The 15,881-nt window shown below is 37.6% G+C and overlaps 1 protein-coding gene across 3 annotated transcripts in view; it reads left to right on the plus strand.

The window, feature by feature from the left end:
• The window catches only part of PCNX2 (pecanex 2), a 156,010-nt gene that overhangs the window by 83,882 nt on the left and 56,247 nt on the right, over positions 1-15,881 (plus strand). For all 3 annotated transcript variants that reach the window (XM_050314395.1, XM_050314397.1, XM_050314396.1), the window contains 2 exons: positions 1,146-1,323; positions 13,580-13,688. In XM_050314395.1, the coding sequence (XP_050170352.1) occupies positions 1,146-1,323; positions 13,580-13,688 (287 nt within the window). The remainder of the gene's footprint in view (positions 1-1,145; positions 1,324-13,579; positions 13,689-15,881) is intronic.

The raw sequence follows: 15,881 nt of genomic DNA on the forward strand, positions 1-15,881 counted from the left end.
ATACAGTGAGAAAAAGTCTTCCTTTTGGCTCTATGATCTGTGAGTTTCCATGTGAAAATTCCTCCATGTTGCAAAAATTTTCTTCTTTCTGAAGAATGAGAGAACCAACTGGTTCATACAGGATAGCTTCTAGTGACTTCAAAATCTATTTAGCGTAGTCACTAGGTTTTCCATTCAGAAATCTGGGGCAAATTGAAAAGAACAGCTTTGACGAGGTAAGCTTGGCATTTCATTCCAACAATGAGGTCCCAGTGATCCTTTAGAATGACCTGCACTTAAATAAAGTTGCATCTGCATTATGGGAGATAGACAATAATGAATAAATGCCACATAAAGTAAAATCAGCCTAGAAAAGTACAGGCTTATGAACCTTGCTAGAATGATGAAAACCTATTTAGAGCTTTCTGACCTGTCAAGTATCAGTCATGGCAACAGGTATTCTCCTGGTTCGCAGCAAGATGAAGGAGAACCTTCCACGTGCTTTGCAAATGCCTGGCCTATTTTGTCACTCATTATAGATTGAAGTTCCTGCATTTTACAAGACGTAGGTGCAACATGATTTCTTTTCATCTGATGAATTACTGTAGAGAGTACTCAACCTTCCAATCAAGAACAATGATAATTTCAAGCACTTCACATCTATGTGTGTTTCTATCCAGAGTTTTGGCAATGCGTAATGAGATTAGGAGTAAACTTATAAATTCTGTAATCAAGTGAAATTTCTTGTAAAAGAAAAAAAAGGGAGTTCAAGGTTTGTTTTTTTTTTTTTTTCAAATTACATTAAACTATTAATGAAAATGCCAGGATATTTCCCAAATTTACATTTTATTTTAATAGGTATATAAAAGTGTCTGTTCAAGATTCTTGGGTTTTAGTAGTCAGTACTACTCTTTTTAGTACAATGTTTGTTCTTTATTACAGCATACAAGTGTGTGATAATGATATGGGAAAAACACAAAGTTGCATGTAGGTAAAATGAATGTGATGATTTCTGATATTAATGCTATGGTCTTAATAAAGAAGTTGTGTAGATTTAGATTCACAGAGCAATCTAAAATACATCTGATACAGATATTTGTATTTTAGAGCTTAATAATTTATGGGCTTATGACTTGATTAGGTTTTTCTCTCTGCTTTTCTTACAGCTGTGACATTATCCTGATAACAGTTGCTGGGATGAAACTCCTCCGCTCCTCCTTCTGTAATCCTATTAATCAATTTGTTACTTTGAGCTTTACTGTAATCTTCTTCCGATTTGACTACAGAGACATTTCAGAAAATTTCTTGCTGGATTTCTTCATGATGTCCATTGTGTTTCATAAGGCAAGTTGTATAGCTCCTGTAATGTCTTTGGCAAATATATCTTCTCAATGTTACTGTGCTGATCACTATGTGTTAGAATTTTATAGAAGTAATGAATGCATATATAGAAACAGATCCTTGGTACTACAGAGGAAAAAATCTGTTACAATGAAAACAAGGTTTTGCAATGTTTTTCATTTACTGTAGTTCACATGTTTCTCTATAAAGTTCAGAATGGTTGTTTTCAAGAGGAGAATCCTCAGTGAGTTGGAAAGAGCCTCTTGGGTCATTAGTGCAGGACTGCCCTCCAGATCAATCGCCCGGTGTTTTTATCTAGGTTTCCTTTGAATGCCTCTAGTGGTTGACTCAACAACTTCCTTTGGGAAATTATTCCATTATCTAATCATTCTTATGATAATAAATGTTTTCCTAGTGTCAGCCTTAACGTTTTTCTTTTACTGTTTTCAGTCTGTTATCCTTGTGATACTGCCCTTAACCTTAACCTCAGAGCTCCTTCCTCTCTATTACATTGTTAACTCTTGAAGTGTGCTCTCATTGAGTTTACTTAAAAAAAGAAAAAAGCCCTTTCTGCATGAGTCACATCAGATCCTTTCTTGGTTTGGTATCTGTGCCATTTTACTGAAAGAAACAGGTTTAGCTGATACCTTGGTAAAACATGAGAAAATATTGAAGACTTGAAAGTCTTGTTTCAGGGTAACTCTGGTAAGGTGTTCATTTTTGTTGTTGTTGTTTGGTTTATTTTAGGGTTTTTTGTCAAGCTTGTTTGCTTGATTTCTTTTTTCTAAAGTATTCTTACTACATGTGTGAGTATGACTCAGCTAGTATCACTTATTTTCTGAGAGGAGAAAGACATGATTTCATATCGATTGCTGCATGTACTGTGCAGATATTTAGGCCTTCTGCACAAAGGGCAACAGCTCATATTGCTGTCCGTGCCCACCTGGAAGTTTCTGGCTTCTTAAAGAAAGGCCCAGGTTGTTGGTGCTACACTGGGAGTTCACAGTCATTCAGGGAAAGAGCGAAGCAGAAATAAGATGCTTTTCCTGGTTTATTTCTGTGTTGCTGTAAGAGAGGAGGAGAAAGGATGAAGCACAGCTTGGTGAGCTCACTCTTTTCATTGAACTCTTGAACCACACTCCAGTAGGAGCTTCACCTGCTTCAAGCCTTCAACCTTCAGACCTGGTGTTTCTCTCTGGTAGGGTGAGGAGGCAAAGGTGGGGGAGAAAGGGCAGAAGAAAAGAAGAGATGATACAAAGCTATACTTTGAGAAGAATCTCCTTCCTGTCATCATAAAGTGGAGTTTAGGATTAGAGTAATTTTTAAAGCTTCTTACCTTGCAGTAAAGCAGTGAAAGAGACAGAGTTTGCTAGAATTATGCCAGTTTTCAGTATTTGTTCAATTACCATGTTCCCTAGAGTAAGGGGTGGATTTGTGTCTCCAGAGAAGTTTGTCAGTGATGTGCATCAGTGGACATCCCATGTCTGAATGATGGCTTACTTAGTCCAAGAACTCATTCTCCAAAAACCTCTCTACAGGATCGAAAAATTAGCACACCAGAACTGAAAGTGTTACTATTTGTTAATTCTTTTGGAAATGTTGACCTTTCGAGCATATCACAAAATACTGCTTTGGATTATTGCATGTTTTTGTAAGAAAGAGATGTAAAGTCTTTTCAATGGGTTTTTTTTTAGGATGTTGCTTGAGTAGTTGGAAGCTACTGTTCACTGTAGAAAGACTAGCATTAGCAATAAGAATAAGATAACAAAAGATGCATATCAAATTGGGCAGAGATGTTTACTAGAATAACTACTGCTCTACTAGACTGAAAGCTTATCCTACAGACCTATATGGAAAATGTAGTTTGAGCATTGGTCTGCCATCTTCATATCTAATAATATCTGAAATTCTGCAGGTCGTTAGTTCAGCAAGTGAAATTGTCCGTGTTCCATTTTAAAAAATTGAAGTTGAATGGTTGAATTATTTATATTATGAAAACACATGCACCGTTACACAATGATCATTAGAGCCAATATGAAAAATAGCATTGCAGATGATAGCAATTAAATTCCTTTTCATTTCAAATCATAAAGGGCATAAGTTTTCTTTACCCTAATTAAGGTTTGAGCTTTAATTAGCTCAGTATTATGGAACTTCAGTAAAGGATATGATCACTTGAGGATAAAGATGATGTGTGTTTATTTCATACTACAGACCCTAAGCAAGCTGCATCCACCTTTGTTCCTAAAAGCTTTGTGGGTCTTCACACATTCTATGTGTAGTTCAGTCATTTTTATATTTGCAACTATTTTAAAAAATAAAAACAAAATCTGAAATAGTCTCTATTACCATCATCTTTGGCTATGCGGAATTTATTACACAGTCATGACTGATTTCTGCTTGCACATTGAAAATGTCAATTTACAATCCTCTGAATCAGAGAACACTAGAAGTGCTGTGCCTTGGTCCTAGTGATGGTAATTTTTAAGCAAGATTACTCCAAAAAAATATTTGCATGCTCTCAAAGCACGGTGGTAATGTTTTTTTCTTCTGCCAAGCTCTGAAGAATAAAGCATCTAAATTCAATATTCACAACTGCACTGGTGACTCTTGATGCAGATTATATGGAATAAAACTTTGCTAATAGTGTTGGGTAGAGTATTTCTGAGTATCTCACTGATTTTGCTTCCCTTATTTACCTCATTGTGATGTTGATTTAACGTAATTTAGTCAAATCAGAAGCTCCAAATGAGCCTGTTTCTCCCTGAACAAGTTGGGGCATGGAAGTCCAGGCTGCTGCTCACAGATCTGTATCTCGATCTGCAAATAGCCAAGACACCCACACTGAGAAACACAAAGAACAAGAGCATCTATTCAGTTCTATTCCTAAGGATGTTTTTAATCACCTTGGATTTTTTTGTCTTTTTAACATGTAGGACTTAGTAATGTGACACAGTTAATTAATTTCTATATTAAAAATGGTTAGCTGTTTACATTTTGACAAGTTGCAGGATGTGGAAACACTAAAAGTTGATTAGGCATATGCAGAGTGTGCTGTTTTGTCTTTCAAATTGCCTTGGAAAGGGAGCAAGATAAACATTTAGGAAAGACTTTCTTAATTGATTTTGAAGATGATTGCAGCTTTCAATTCAAGTGGAACAGGACTTCTTCATCTTTCTTACACCAAGACTTTCCACGTAGCCAACCCAGACTGTGTCCTTGGCTACAGCCTGGGATTCTTCTGTCCAAAACTCTTGTCTGTAATCTTTAAATCAGAGCTGAATGGCCTTTTAAAAATATGTGGGTGTAATGCTCTGATGTATATTCTACAGGAAGTCAAACCAGATAATCGAGACAGTCTACGTGACTCCATGTAAACTTTTTAAATGAGAGCCAGTTGCTCTCCTCAGACTTTTTAGAAGATAATGACACTACAAAGATTAATAAGAATGCTCATATCAGGTGAAAATGGAACCCCACAAAAAACAGAATATATTCTTCATAGGTGTAGCAAAAGTGGAATATGTGATAGGATGCAAGAGATTTCTTCCTGGACTTCTAAAGGTAGGAAAAACCTCAGACTTTTCTGTAATAGAATAAAAAATGTGGAATATGCTGACAATATTTAACGGAGGAAAAACTCTTAACGCACACAAAACTTATGAGAGGAAGAGCATTGGGTTGGTTAAGTGCATGTTATAGCTCATCCAGTTCATTTTTCTTCAGTGTGGTAAAAAGAAGCAAGCAAATAAGAAAAGTAAAATAGGAACGTACCCAGCACTGCCCTCCTTGGCAGATGTGTGAGATGCTTTTAAAGGATGTCTGAAATAACAACTGTTCAAGTCAAGAATGAACCAGTATTGTTAAATGTGCAGCAGAAACGAATGCAAAATCAAGTATATCAGTTTGGAACTGGCTGAATGTTAACAAAGATGCTCAGGGCAAGACTTGTCCCTAGCTGTTTTGCTGTGCTCTGTTAAAGATGTGGGGTTCCATTTGATCCAGTGCCCCAGGCATCCTCTAATATATTTTACTGGTGGAGAGGGGTCGTAATATCTCCCTGAACTGCTTTTGGAACCTCAAGTAGAGCTGATGTTAAGCTGAAGGAGCAAAGCAAGTGAAACAACTTGGTAGTGTGAATGTGGATGCCTCTGGCTGCAGTATGCTTGTGGCTGCTACAAAAGACTGGTAGGGGTTTTTTACCAGTCTCTTCACTACTGGGAGCAACCAACAGCATGTTGGAGATTCCTGTGGGCCAAACTGCTAAACTGACTCTTTTACCAGCAACTCTTTCGTCAGTAGAGCACAACTGAGAAATGATACCTCTACTTTGGAATATGGATTTTTTTAAAAAATCTGTGTGGCTTCCTTTAAGCCCTAGAGAGGGAGCCACCCATAGCTTACACTCATCTGCTGCAAGGATCTGCATGGGAACGATGAGATCCGGTGTCATTAACCCTCTAATGTATAGGACTACAACTTCTTATCTCTTTCAGTGTCTTACGTGTTACTGTCAGGCAGTTTAATGGCCTCTTAATTTGTGTGTGTGGATGAACTAATTAGCAATACAGAAATATGAAATCACCTTATATTTCCTTATCGTCAAGTCCTCTGAGGGTTCTGAATTTGTCTTCATGAATAAGGCAAAATAATCAAAGAAACAGAGCTTGTTAAATTTGCCTTCATTAACACTGAATTCATTTGCCTAAGTACTCTTACTCCTGCTGAGCTCACTTAAGTATACAATTTCCCTGTCTGATATTTTTTTTCTTGTTTCCCAGAATACATTTTCCAGCTAATAAGGAATCCACTTTTTTTTTTATTCTTTGTAAGAATTTTTCCCTTATCTGTATACTTCTTTCTGCCATGGTATCCAAGACCATGCATTTATGAAAGATGATATTTATGTCAAAGTAGATCCAGCTAAGGCAGCCAGTTTGTAACAACTCGACAGACCTGTGCTGATCAGGCTTAACTTTCAACATCCACAACACAATCCCTTGGACAGGAAAGAAATTATGTGTGTCATCTTGTTTTCCTTCATTTTATGAGAAAGTCCTGCCAAGCACATTGACCTTCTTGGTGCTTTGTTGAAGTCAAGTAATTAACCTATTGGATCTTTTTATTGCCTTTGTGGAATAAAACTCTTGGTTAGTTGGCATGTCCCATTGATTTAGGTGCTACTTATAAGTCAGAAGCCTCACTCTTTTTCCTTTCCTCTTCAGACTTTTCATCCTTCTCTAAATCTGATGTTTCACTTCAAAGCTTTTGGCACTAAGTTGTTAATTCATATTTTAATCCATTCCTTGCCATTTGTGCATACTGAAATCCAATGTCTTAATCATCTGTACTCTCTTGGCTCACAACTGTTTCTTCAGCTTTTGATATCTGGCATACAAATCCTTTTAAGACCCTTTCTGCTGAGTAAAATACCCAAGGCTACATCTGATATTTGGCAGGATAATCCCAGTGGTATTTTCCATAGACTCCTTAACTCTCTTGGGCACTGTGCAGTTCATGTTTCCTTTTAATATTGGAGGAATGGTTTAATTGATTTTTCATTCAGCCTTCCATCACTGACTTCTTTGTTAGACTTAATTCCTTACACTATTCCCAAATTGCATTTTTGTTCTTGTTTTTTGCGGTTTTTTTTGTTTGTTTGTTTGTTTTGTTTTGGAGTGGGACAAATGCACTCAGGGGTTCAGGAGATGTACACCCACTTGCTGGGTCAGTCTGGCTCACTAGTCACTGCTAGTCACTGAAGACTACATTTATGTGCATTCATGCTGATAGAGGTGTGTTCTGTGTCTGATGCAGGGACTGAAAGAGAAATCTTGAGCACTTCAGTGCACAACTTTGTGCTTTTGCTTATGGCTCTTTTACCACAGCATCAGTAGAATGACCTGGGTGGGAAAGGACCTTAAAGACTGCGTAGCTCCAGTTCTCTTGACAGGCACAGGGACACCTTCCACTAGACCACGTTGTTCAAAGCCCCATCCAGCCTGGCCTTGAACACTTCCAGGAATGGGGCATCCACAGCTTTCCTGGGCAACCTGTTCCAATGCCTCACCACTCTCATAGGGAAGAATTTTTTCCTAATACCTCATCTAAATTTCTTCTCTTTTAGTTAAAAAATGTTCCCGCTTATCCGATCACTTCATGCCCTTGTAAAAAGCCCCTCTCTCCAGACCTCCTTTAGGTACTGAAAGGCTGCTCTAAGGTCTTTCTGGAGCCTTCTCTTCACCAGGCTGAACAACCCAAGCTCTCTCAGGCTGTCTTCAAAGGAGAGGTGCTCCAGCCCCTTGATTACCTTCTTTGCCATCCTCTGGACCACTCTAACAGGTTCATGCCTTTCTTAAGCTGTGGCCCCAGAGATGGATGCAGTACCTCCAGGTGTGGTCTCATGAGAGCAGAGTGGAGAGGCAGAATCACTTCCCTCGACCTGCTGGCCACCCTGTTTCTGATGCAGCCCAGGATACAATTGGCTTTCTGAGTTGCAAGTGCACATTGCTGGGTTATGTCCAGCCTCAACCACCAACACCCTCTAGTCCTTCCACTCAGGGCTGCTCTCTATCCATTCTCTCAGCAGCCTGTATTTGTGCTTGGGATTGCCCCAGTACAGGGGGCTTGTGCTTGTGCTTGGCTTTGTTCAACTTCATGAGGTTTGCACTGGCCCAGTCCTTTAGTAAAGGAAATTTATGGAAAGATAGTGCTGTCAGAAGCCATGCTTATGAAGGCTTCACTGAAAAGGCTGGATCAGTGCAACTGATGAGTGCACTCATCATTTATTTTGCTTGTCTGACCCTCTGTACATTAAGCTGATGAGCTCTGATCTTGTCCTTTTTGCCCACCTTTGGCTATAGGGAAGTTAGTTTTTCACAGTGCCACAGGCTCCTTCCCTGGGCTCTTGCTATCAAGTGACAGTGTAGGAAGAAGCAGCATCTGCCATGAGCAGATCCAGGGCTGCTAGGTTTTATGATCATCTTATTGTCATAATCCTCATCATACTTACATCTGGTTAACATTTAACTTCAATTGTAAGGCTTCCAAGGCTTGTTACTCAAACTGCTTAAAACATGCCTGTTTTTACACTGTCGATATTAAGTGCTGAATGCTGTGTTTCAGGAATATGTTCCTTCCTCCAAGGTTTGATATCAGAGCCTTGGACTGATTATGTTTTGATCCTCTTCTATGTATTGCATTAGACAATGATTTTGAAAACCTCAGTATAAAGTCTTGAAATGTTTGTGAGCATATGCAAGTAAAGACAACCTGGAAAGTATTCGTTGTAGATTCAAACACAGTGCTGTTCAAACACACCAATAGAATGTCATAACGACTTAGGACTTAAACATTAAAAACCTTTAGTATTTCCAGTAAATCTTGTTTTGTGGGATTTCATAGGTGAAGTTTCCTTTAAATGGTACTAAATAAAAACCAGAAAGTCAATGATTTGAAAAGCAAAGCCATGAACAAGAGTAAAATTATTCCAGCTAAGTTTAATTTCATATCCATAAACATATACCTACTCACAACTTTACCCTCTTGATGTATCTTAATTTTTATTGACATACAAAACTAACCAAACAAACAAACAAAACCACCCAAAAAATCCCCAATAAACCAGTAGATATTAGAATTTAATTCCGAGAGTTGGAGTTACCAACTGACCAGAATTAGCTTAATATGTAAAACTAAATACACCTCTCCGAGTCTGAGTTCAAATTGTCTCAGGTTTTCAGGATCTGAAGAGGAATATAAAAAAATACCTATTGAAATGTGGAAATGATTGCTTTCTGCACGTAACTTTTTAAATCTCTCAATTTTGTGTTGCGTGTAGAACATATAGCCATATGTATATGACAGTTATTTTTGTTTAAAAACAATATATATATACATTTTTTTTAAAACACAGCACAATTCAAACTTAGCAGGAAAATGTTAATGTTTTTGCATTATTTAGTCCCAGTATTGCCAAGAAGTCTGCCCACACAGAGTCCCAACAGATGCTAAACATATAGAAAGGCTGCCAAAAGCTGAAAGCATTGCGTAGTCTCCATCTCACATTATGTCATTTAAATGCAAGTGTTAATCTTTGCCTAGTTTATTGAAATCTACTAAGCTGGGAAAAGGAGATTCCATTTTAGTAATGTTTCAGACTCCTGAAATCTTTTTTTTTTTTCATGTATGTTAACTAATTTCCATTAACTTTTAGTTTGTAATGTTACTTAAATTTGGTTAAGTAAGAATAACCAGATTTAAAGGAAGTCCTGGAAAAATAAGTCTTTGCCTTTGCTTCATATATATATATATATATATATACACATATATATATATAAATAATACTAGCTGATTTGCCAGAAGTCTGTAGAGGCTTTAGAACTCATAGAAGACTTAAGGATGATTAAGATAAAATGTTGTCCACATAAAATAAATATGAAAGATGGATGCATGTTCTGCACTTTCACTCGTCAGTAGTGGGAATATGCTGGTTGAAATTCACTGAACATACTGATAATTTGAACTCTTTGTCAAAGACTTTAAAAACTGTTTACTGTGCAAAACTGTCACATGAGTAAAGATATCTAGGAATATTAGAACTTCTATGCCCTCTAAAATATCATATGTAATATTTCTGCTTAGTGAACTGTAGAAAACATTGATGATCTAATAAGGCTTAATACAAATATTCTTTTATAAATCACCCTAAACTGGAATGCAGAAGTCTTAAATAAAAATTATTCTTTTATACTTGTTTAAGGAAATGGTTATAAAGAGAGGGTTAAAACTCAGTGCAGATTTTTTTCCCCCCCCCACTTTCAGTTTGGATGGGAATGTTCCCTCCTTGTATCTAGCGCAAAGAATATACTTCACACCCTCATTCAAGCAAAACTCTACTGAGGATAAATTTTGTGTGCCACAGAATCACAGAAGGGCTGAGGTGTCCCATCGGGTCCTGCGGAAGCGTTTGGTTCAATATACCCTTAGTTAATCCTTCATTATTTAGGGTGTCTTAATTTTTCCGTGCAGAGTAAAAACCAAGGCAGAGAAGGCATTGAGAACCTCGGCCTTCCCTGTGCCCTTTGTCACCAGGTCCCCTGCCCAATTCATCAACTGATCCATGTGTTTCTTTCCCATTCTGCGTGTTGCCCTCAGTATAACTGCAGAAATCCTCCTTGTTGCCTTTTATTTTCCTCGCCAGATTCAGCTCCAGATGGGCCTTGGCTTTCCTATCAATTTCTAATTAATTCTGTATTGTTTCTTACAATGTAAAAAAGGTGAAGGTTTCCCTCTTTAGCTAGTGTCTTCAGATTTCTGAAAACTGAAATGCAGTTAGTTGTAGTCAAAATGGCTACATGTAGAGAATGGCTGTTTCTGAGGACAAGCTTCCCCTCTTTATGAAAGCAGTTTTTAGCAGCTTCAGTTTCTTTCTGTGAGAAAAGCTTTGTGATTCCTTGGAGTTCCCGTGTTAGATATAGGAGAAAGCATATTTTAAACTGGATAAAACTGATAAGGAGAAAGATTTTTTTCAGATGGTTCCAGCAAAATGAAAAAGAGAAACTGTAAAGCCAAGTCACCCTTTCCTAAATCTCAATGTTATAGTTGTTAGATGACATCACCTTTGGCAATAATAGTTGTAAAATATATATGTAAAATGCTAGTTGCAAGTTACTCCAAAGGTGTTTTGCAGAACATGCCCTGGAAGCAGGGATTTAAGAGGTAATAGAAACACTTGACAACTCTTAATGAAAGCAGTAGCTTGAAAATCACACATTTCCAGGCTTTTGAGTGTGGTGTTGTAAGGCTTTCAAAAACTAAGAGAGGTTCACTAAAGCGTTCTTTTTGCATTCATGTTCTTGTGAATTGAAATGAGCTCGTTTGCCTGTCTTGTAGAAGTAAGTGTTAGCAGAGAGGCAAGTGTTGAAAGAAACAACAGCAAGTTCAAGCAGTGGTGAATGCAGAAGCAGTAGGACTTGTTAGATGAAACAGAGAACTTGGGCTCCATGGCCTGTTTTGCAAGAATGTATAAATATTAAAGAATGCTTAAAGTGATGTAATGGAACAAGTAGCCAGAAAGGTGTCCTCCTGGATTTGGTTTCCTAGCAAATGCAAAACCTGAATTTTATTTGAGGTTTGAAAACCTTTTGATGAACTCTGTGCTTTGAGCACAGCTGGGGTGATTTATGGCTTTGTGATTTCAATCTGTAACAGGCAGAACTTCACTGGGTTGTGCGGCAGTTTTGAATTTTTGAGGTTTCAGATGCAAGTCATTAGCTTTTTCCAGCTCTTCATTTAAATCCTTTAGCAGATACAATTCTTCTTCCAGCTGTTCATTGAGACATTTCAGAGAAATAAAAATGAAGCAAAACAAAGCAACCCCCACAGCCTGCTAAATAAGGTTCAAATAAATAAGTGTCAGTTCTAGTTTCAGTTCAGTTTTACTTATCCACTTTAATGCTGTAGTTTTCAAGTCATATATAGAATTTTTGACAGAAAACAAAGTTAGCAAGATATGAGTTTCTCAAACTAAGTAGGGGTAACCAGGCTGGGCCTTGAAGGGATCGTAACACTTGTTTCTATCAGGGCTTTGCTTGTTTTAAATAGTATATCTCTGTGCAAAGTTAATATAATCTATACTTTGCATATTGCTGCTAATTTGAGTCATGCCAAAGCAAAGAAAGCATGTGAAGCACTGCTTGCATCTGAGCTGGAAGGTTTATTAGTTGTAACTGGACATAGCATGACACTGATTATAACTGGAGGTAGCAGCTGCTTCTCTGATCGTTTGGTAGCTGGAAGACCAAAACAGGTCAATGCTATTAGTCGTTCTTACTTCCCTCGCAATTAATTTGCAATTATTTACAACAAGTCATGGAGAAGCTCAGTGAAATACCTTGTAAGTGCATTGCTACTGTTGATCCAGAAGGCCAAGTGTTACTTTGGGCATGATAACTTAAGGGATGAAATGAGGTGGTCAGAGAAGGTGCATTCTCTCGACTATCAGCATAGTGGTACATTAAGTGTGCCTAGAACCATGCTCTGTCCCTGAGGCCAGCTGTCATGGGGAAGCTTGTGTCTGTGCTAATGAACTCTCACAGCCCATATCCAAAATGGACCATGGAGGGTTTTCATTCAAAAGGATTCCTGGGGATTGCTTGGAAGAGTGCTAGCTGGGCCAGATCAAAACCTTCCCAGAAGCCTTTCTAACAATTTAAAACCAGGTACAATAGCAGTGCTTGGGAACATTCCTGGAAGCATTTTAATGTACAAGTATTGATGTAGTCTCAGTATCTTTCAGGATGGTGGCAACATCTTGTTTTCCACTAGCTCAAATAAAAAATTACTCTAAGAAATTCAGTGTATATTTGCTATATAAGCATGAAATGTTGCATATGCTCCTGTTTCACTGTCAACTTGTATGTGTGTTGGGCACTAATGTCTGTGGATGGCCAAATCTTTCCTGACAGTTTGTCAGCAACCCACTCTGCAATACGAATCTGATGGCCTGATGCAGATGAGACATAAGATCTGTTTTGGCCTGATGCCAAGAGAAATGGCAGGGGAAAAAAGTGTATTTCAGTACACATCATTCTTGAATCAGAAACTGCTAGTTGCAGCACCAAGCATATTTTACAGAAAGCAAAAGTAAATTCATTGTGGTTTTCAGTTTTTACTGCTCAGCAATAAAAACTCTTATTTATGCAATGTTTTTATGGTACAATGGTCTTGAAAATGCAGCTACAATTCATGATTAATGCCATGCATATGCTTACATCGTGGTGGCTTCTCACATTGAGTCAACAAATAAGAATGTTGTTTTCTTGAGAAATAAGTCAGATTTCCATGTGCAGAGCCACTCATGTCACACACTGAACTTTCTCTGTTCACTATACTCAATTTCTCCTGGAGTTTCCTCTTCTGTAACCATCTGACTTGCCATGATTTATATTCAGTGAATATCAGAACCTGTTTTCCCACTTTCTAATTAGAGCAGACATACTTTTTAAAGGTAATCTGGGAACTACTTCAGTATGGTGGTTAAAAACATACCCCGTTGCAAGTTTGAATTTTAAATGAAGAATGTATTTTTATGCCTTAATGAAGTATGACCTTTATATCCATGAAAGCTAATAATACAATATAATTTATCTCATGTTTGTTCCAGGGCACAGTTCGAAAGTGTCTCTTTCAGATATTAGTTTTGAAACTACCTCAGTGCCTAAAGAGTTACCATGTTTTTCTGTTTTCCTTTTTTCAGCTGTGGGACCTACTGCAGAAGTTGCAGTTCATCATGACATACATTGCTCCCTGGCAGATTGCCTGGGGATCATCGTTCCATGTTTTTGCTCAGCTATTTGCAATACCTCATATCCTTTGTAAATTTGTTCTTCTTTATTCTTAAATTCCTCTTCATGTATGTAAGTGTTTGAACAAGGTGCGAAATTCCTAGGTAACTCATTTTAAAATGTGAAAATGCTTAGAACACATTCTAAGAAACAGTTTTCTCTTTTTTTTTTTTTTTTCTTTCCCTGCATAGGATCTGAAACTGGGAAACTGAACTGTGATTCAAACTGGTGTGTTTATCCCTGCTCACTTCCCACCCAACCACATTCTGCAGTTCATTTACTTCCCCAGTCCTCAGTACTGACTTTTGATGTATCCACAAAGAAATGTTGTGACACACACATTGTGAAGTACTGGGCTTATGGCCGACTGAGCTCCCAAATATTAATTCCTTTCTCAATTGCCTCTACTTGGTATCTCAGATACAAATTCATTTCAGTAAGCCATTTTCTGCTGCAACTGTCCTGACTTTTTTTTAAATTTTATTTCAGAAGCAGGGGCGTTTTAACATTTTAATGCAAATTTTTCATTGGGGTGCTGAGAAACATTCTCCTTTTTAACATTTCCACTCTGTTTTATGAGTAACCATACATATTCATCAACACCAAAGCAGTCCTTCAGAAGAAGTCTGTTTTGGTTCTGTTCCAGGGCTGTGAATATTGAATTATGAGTATGGGGAGTAAAACATAGAGTTCAGTGACTCCCAACTGTCCTTATGGTTAGAAAATGTATATTGAATTTTTTGAACAAAATTATTTTAATTCAGACCTACTGAAGAGTTTACTTTGTACTGTTTATTAGACACACTTCAGTCTTTGCCTGTTTCATTCCAGGTTTGGGTTTTTTTCTTCCCTTGAGTGATTTCTTCTCTCTGCTCTTTGCTGTGAAACACGTGCAATGTTGATTAACAATGCTTGGGTTTCTAGATAGGATGAATAAAGAGAGAAAGTGTCAGACAGAAGGAAGTGCACACGGAATAACTCCCAGAGGGAAAGCTTTAAACTATCTACTTACGAAAGGAAAGCATTATAAAAGCAGTGATCTAAGACTTTTAGGTGTTCTGTAGCAAGTCATTCCAGAATTTCACAACAAAAAAATATTTTCATCTCTGTTGAAGGTGTGAGTTGTGGAAGAAGTGTATATGAAGTTATTTAACAAAACTTTTAAGAACTGAGATTATACTTCAACAGTTTCCCTTTGGTCACAAATATTTTGTGCAGGAGTAACTTTTCTCTCAATAAAAGTACCAATTAAGTTTTGCAAAATTGAAAGTAGTTAAACCAGGGTTTAGTTTGTTTATGGAGCTTTTGCCAAGGTGATCTAGCCTAGCTTTCTATTATTTATATTTGTAGTATTCTTTGTAAATGTAAATATGTCTTCTAAAGCAATGTTGCAATTAAATTAAATGGTTAAATGCTGAAGTTACTATTCCCACAGCTACAATAATTCTGCCTCTTTGCACATTATTTTTATTTGTTGTTATCATAACCCTCCAAACAGTAATGATGAATGCACTTTCCAGTTTGCAGAGGCACTAAGCCTACCATTTCTTTGCAGAGTTAATTATTTGTGGCTCTTGATTGCTTCAATCACATCTGCAAACAGGATGTAAATTTTTAAATTTCAAAGTGCCTCAGTGAACTTCTGCTGTAGAGCTCAGTGACTGGAGTATTTCAGCATGCTTTCATGCATTCAATTCCAACATGCAGGGCATGAAGGGCATCATGTGTGGAGATTTCCCTGGTGGAGGTTGTGGAGTTTCCACCATTAGCGATCTTCAGGAATTTAGATGAATGTCTATCAGGAATCATGTAGGTTCAGCTGATCCTGTCTGTGCCTGCTAGATGATCCCTCAAAGTTTCTCTTAATCCCAGAAGACCAGGAATGGGAATGGGCACCTGACTAGAGGAGAGATCTGCAACTTCACTTCCTAGTGTTTGAATGGGTAAGATGAGGTCATGCATATATAAATATCAGCACACTGAGAAAGTCAGTGTAGGCTGTAGTTCAGAGGAGGATTTTACCTAACAAATGAACAGTGAAATGGGGTGAGGGGGGAGAGAGGTACACAGGGTACACAGGTACAATTTGGGACATAGTGCAAAAAAGTATGCCTGTAAGATTTTGGCACTTCTTTCCTGTTTTTTTACTTAGACATAATCAAAGCATTGTTATTGAAAAAAGATTACCTAATAGAAACAAATCGGATACCCTCA

The sequence above is a fragment of the Myiozetetes cayanensis genome, unplaced genomic scaffold (assembly GCF_022539395.1).
Source record: "Myiozetetes cayanensis isolate MyiCay16 unplaced genomic scaffold, myiCay2020 scf2-11, whole genome shotgun sequence".
Lineage (NCBI taxonomy): Eukaryota > Metazoa > Chordata > Aves > Passeriformes > Tyrannidae > Myiozetetes > Myiozetetes cayanensis.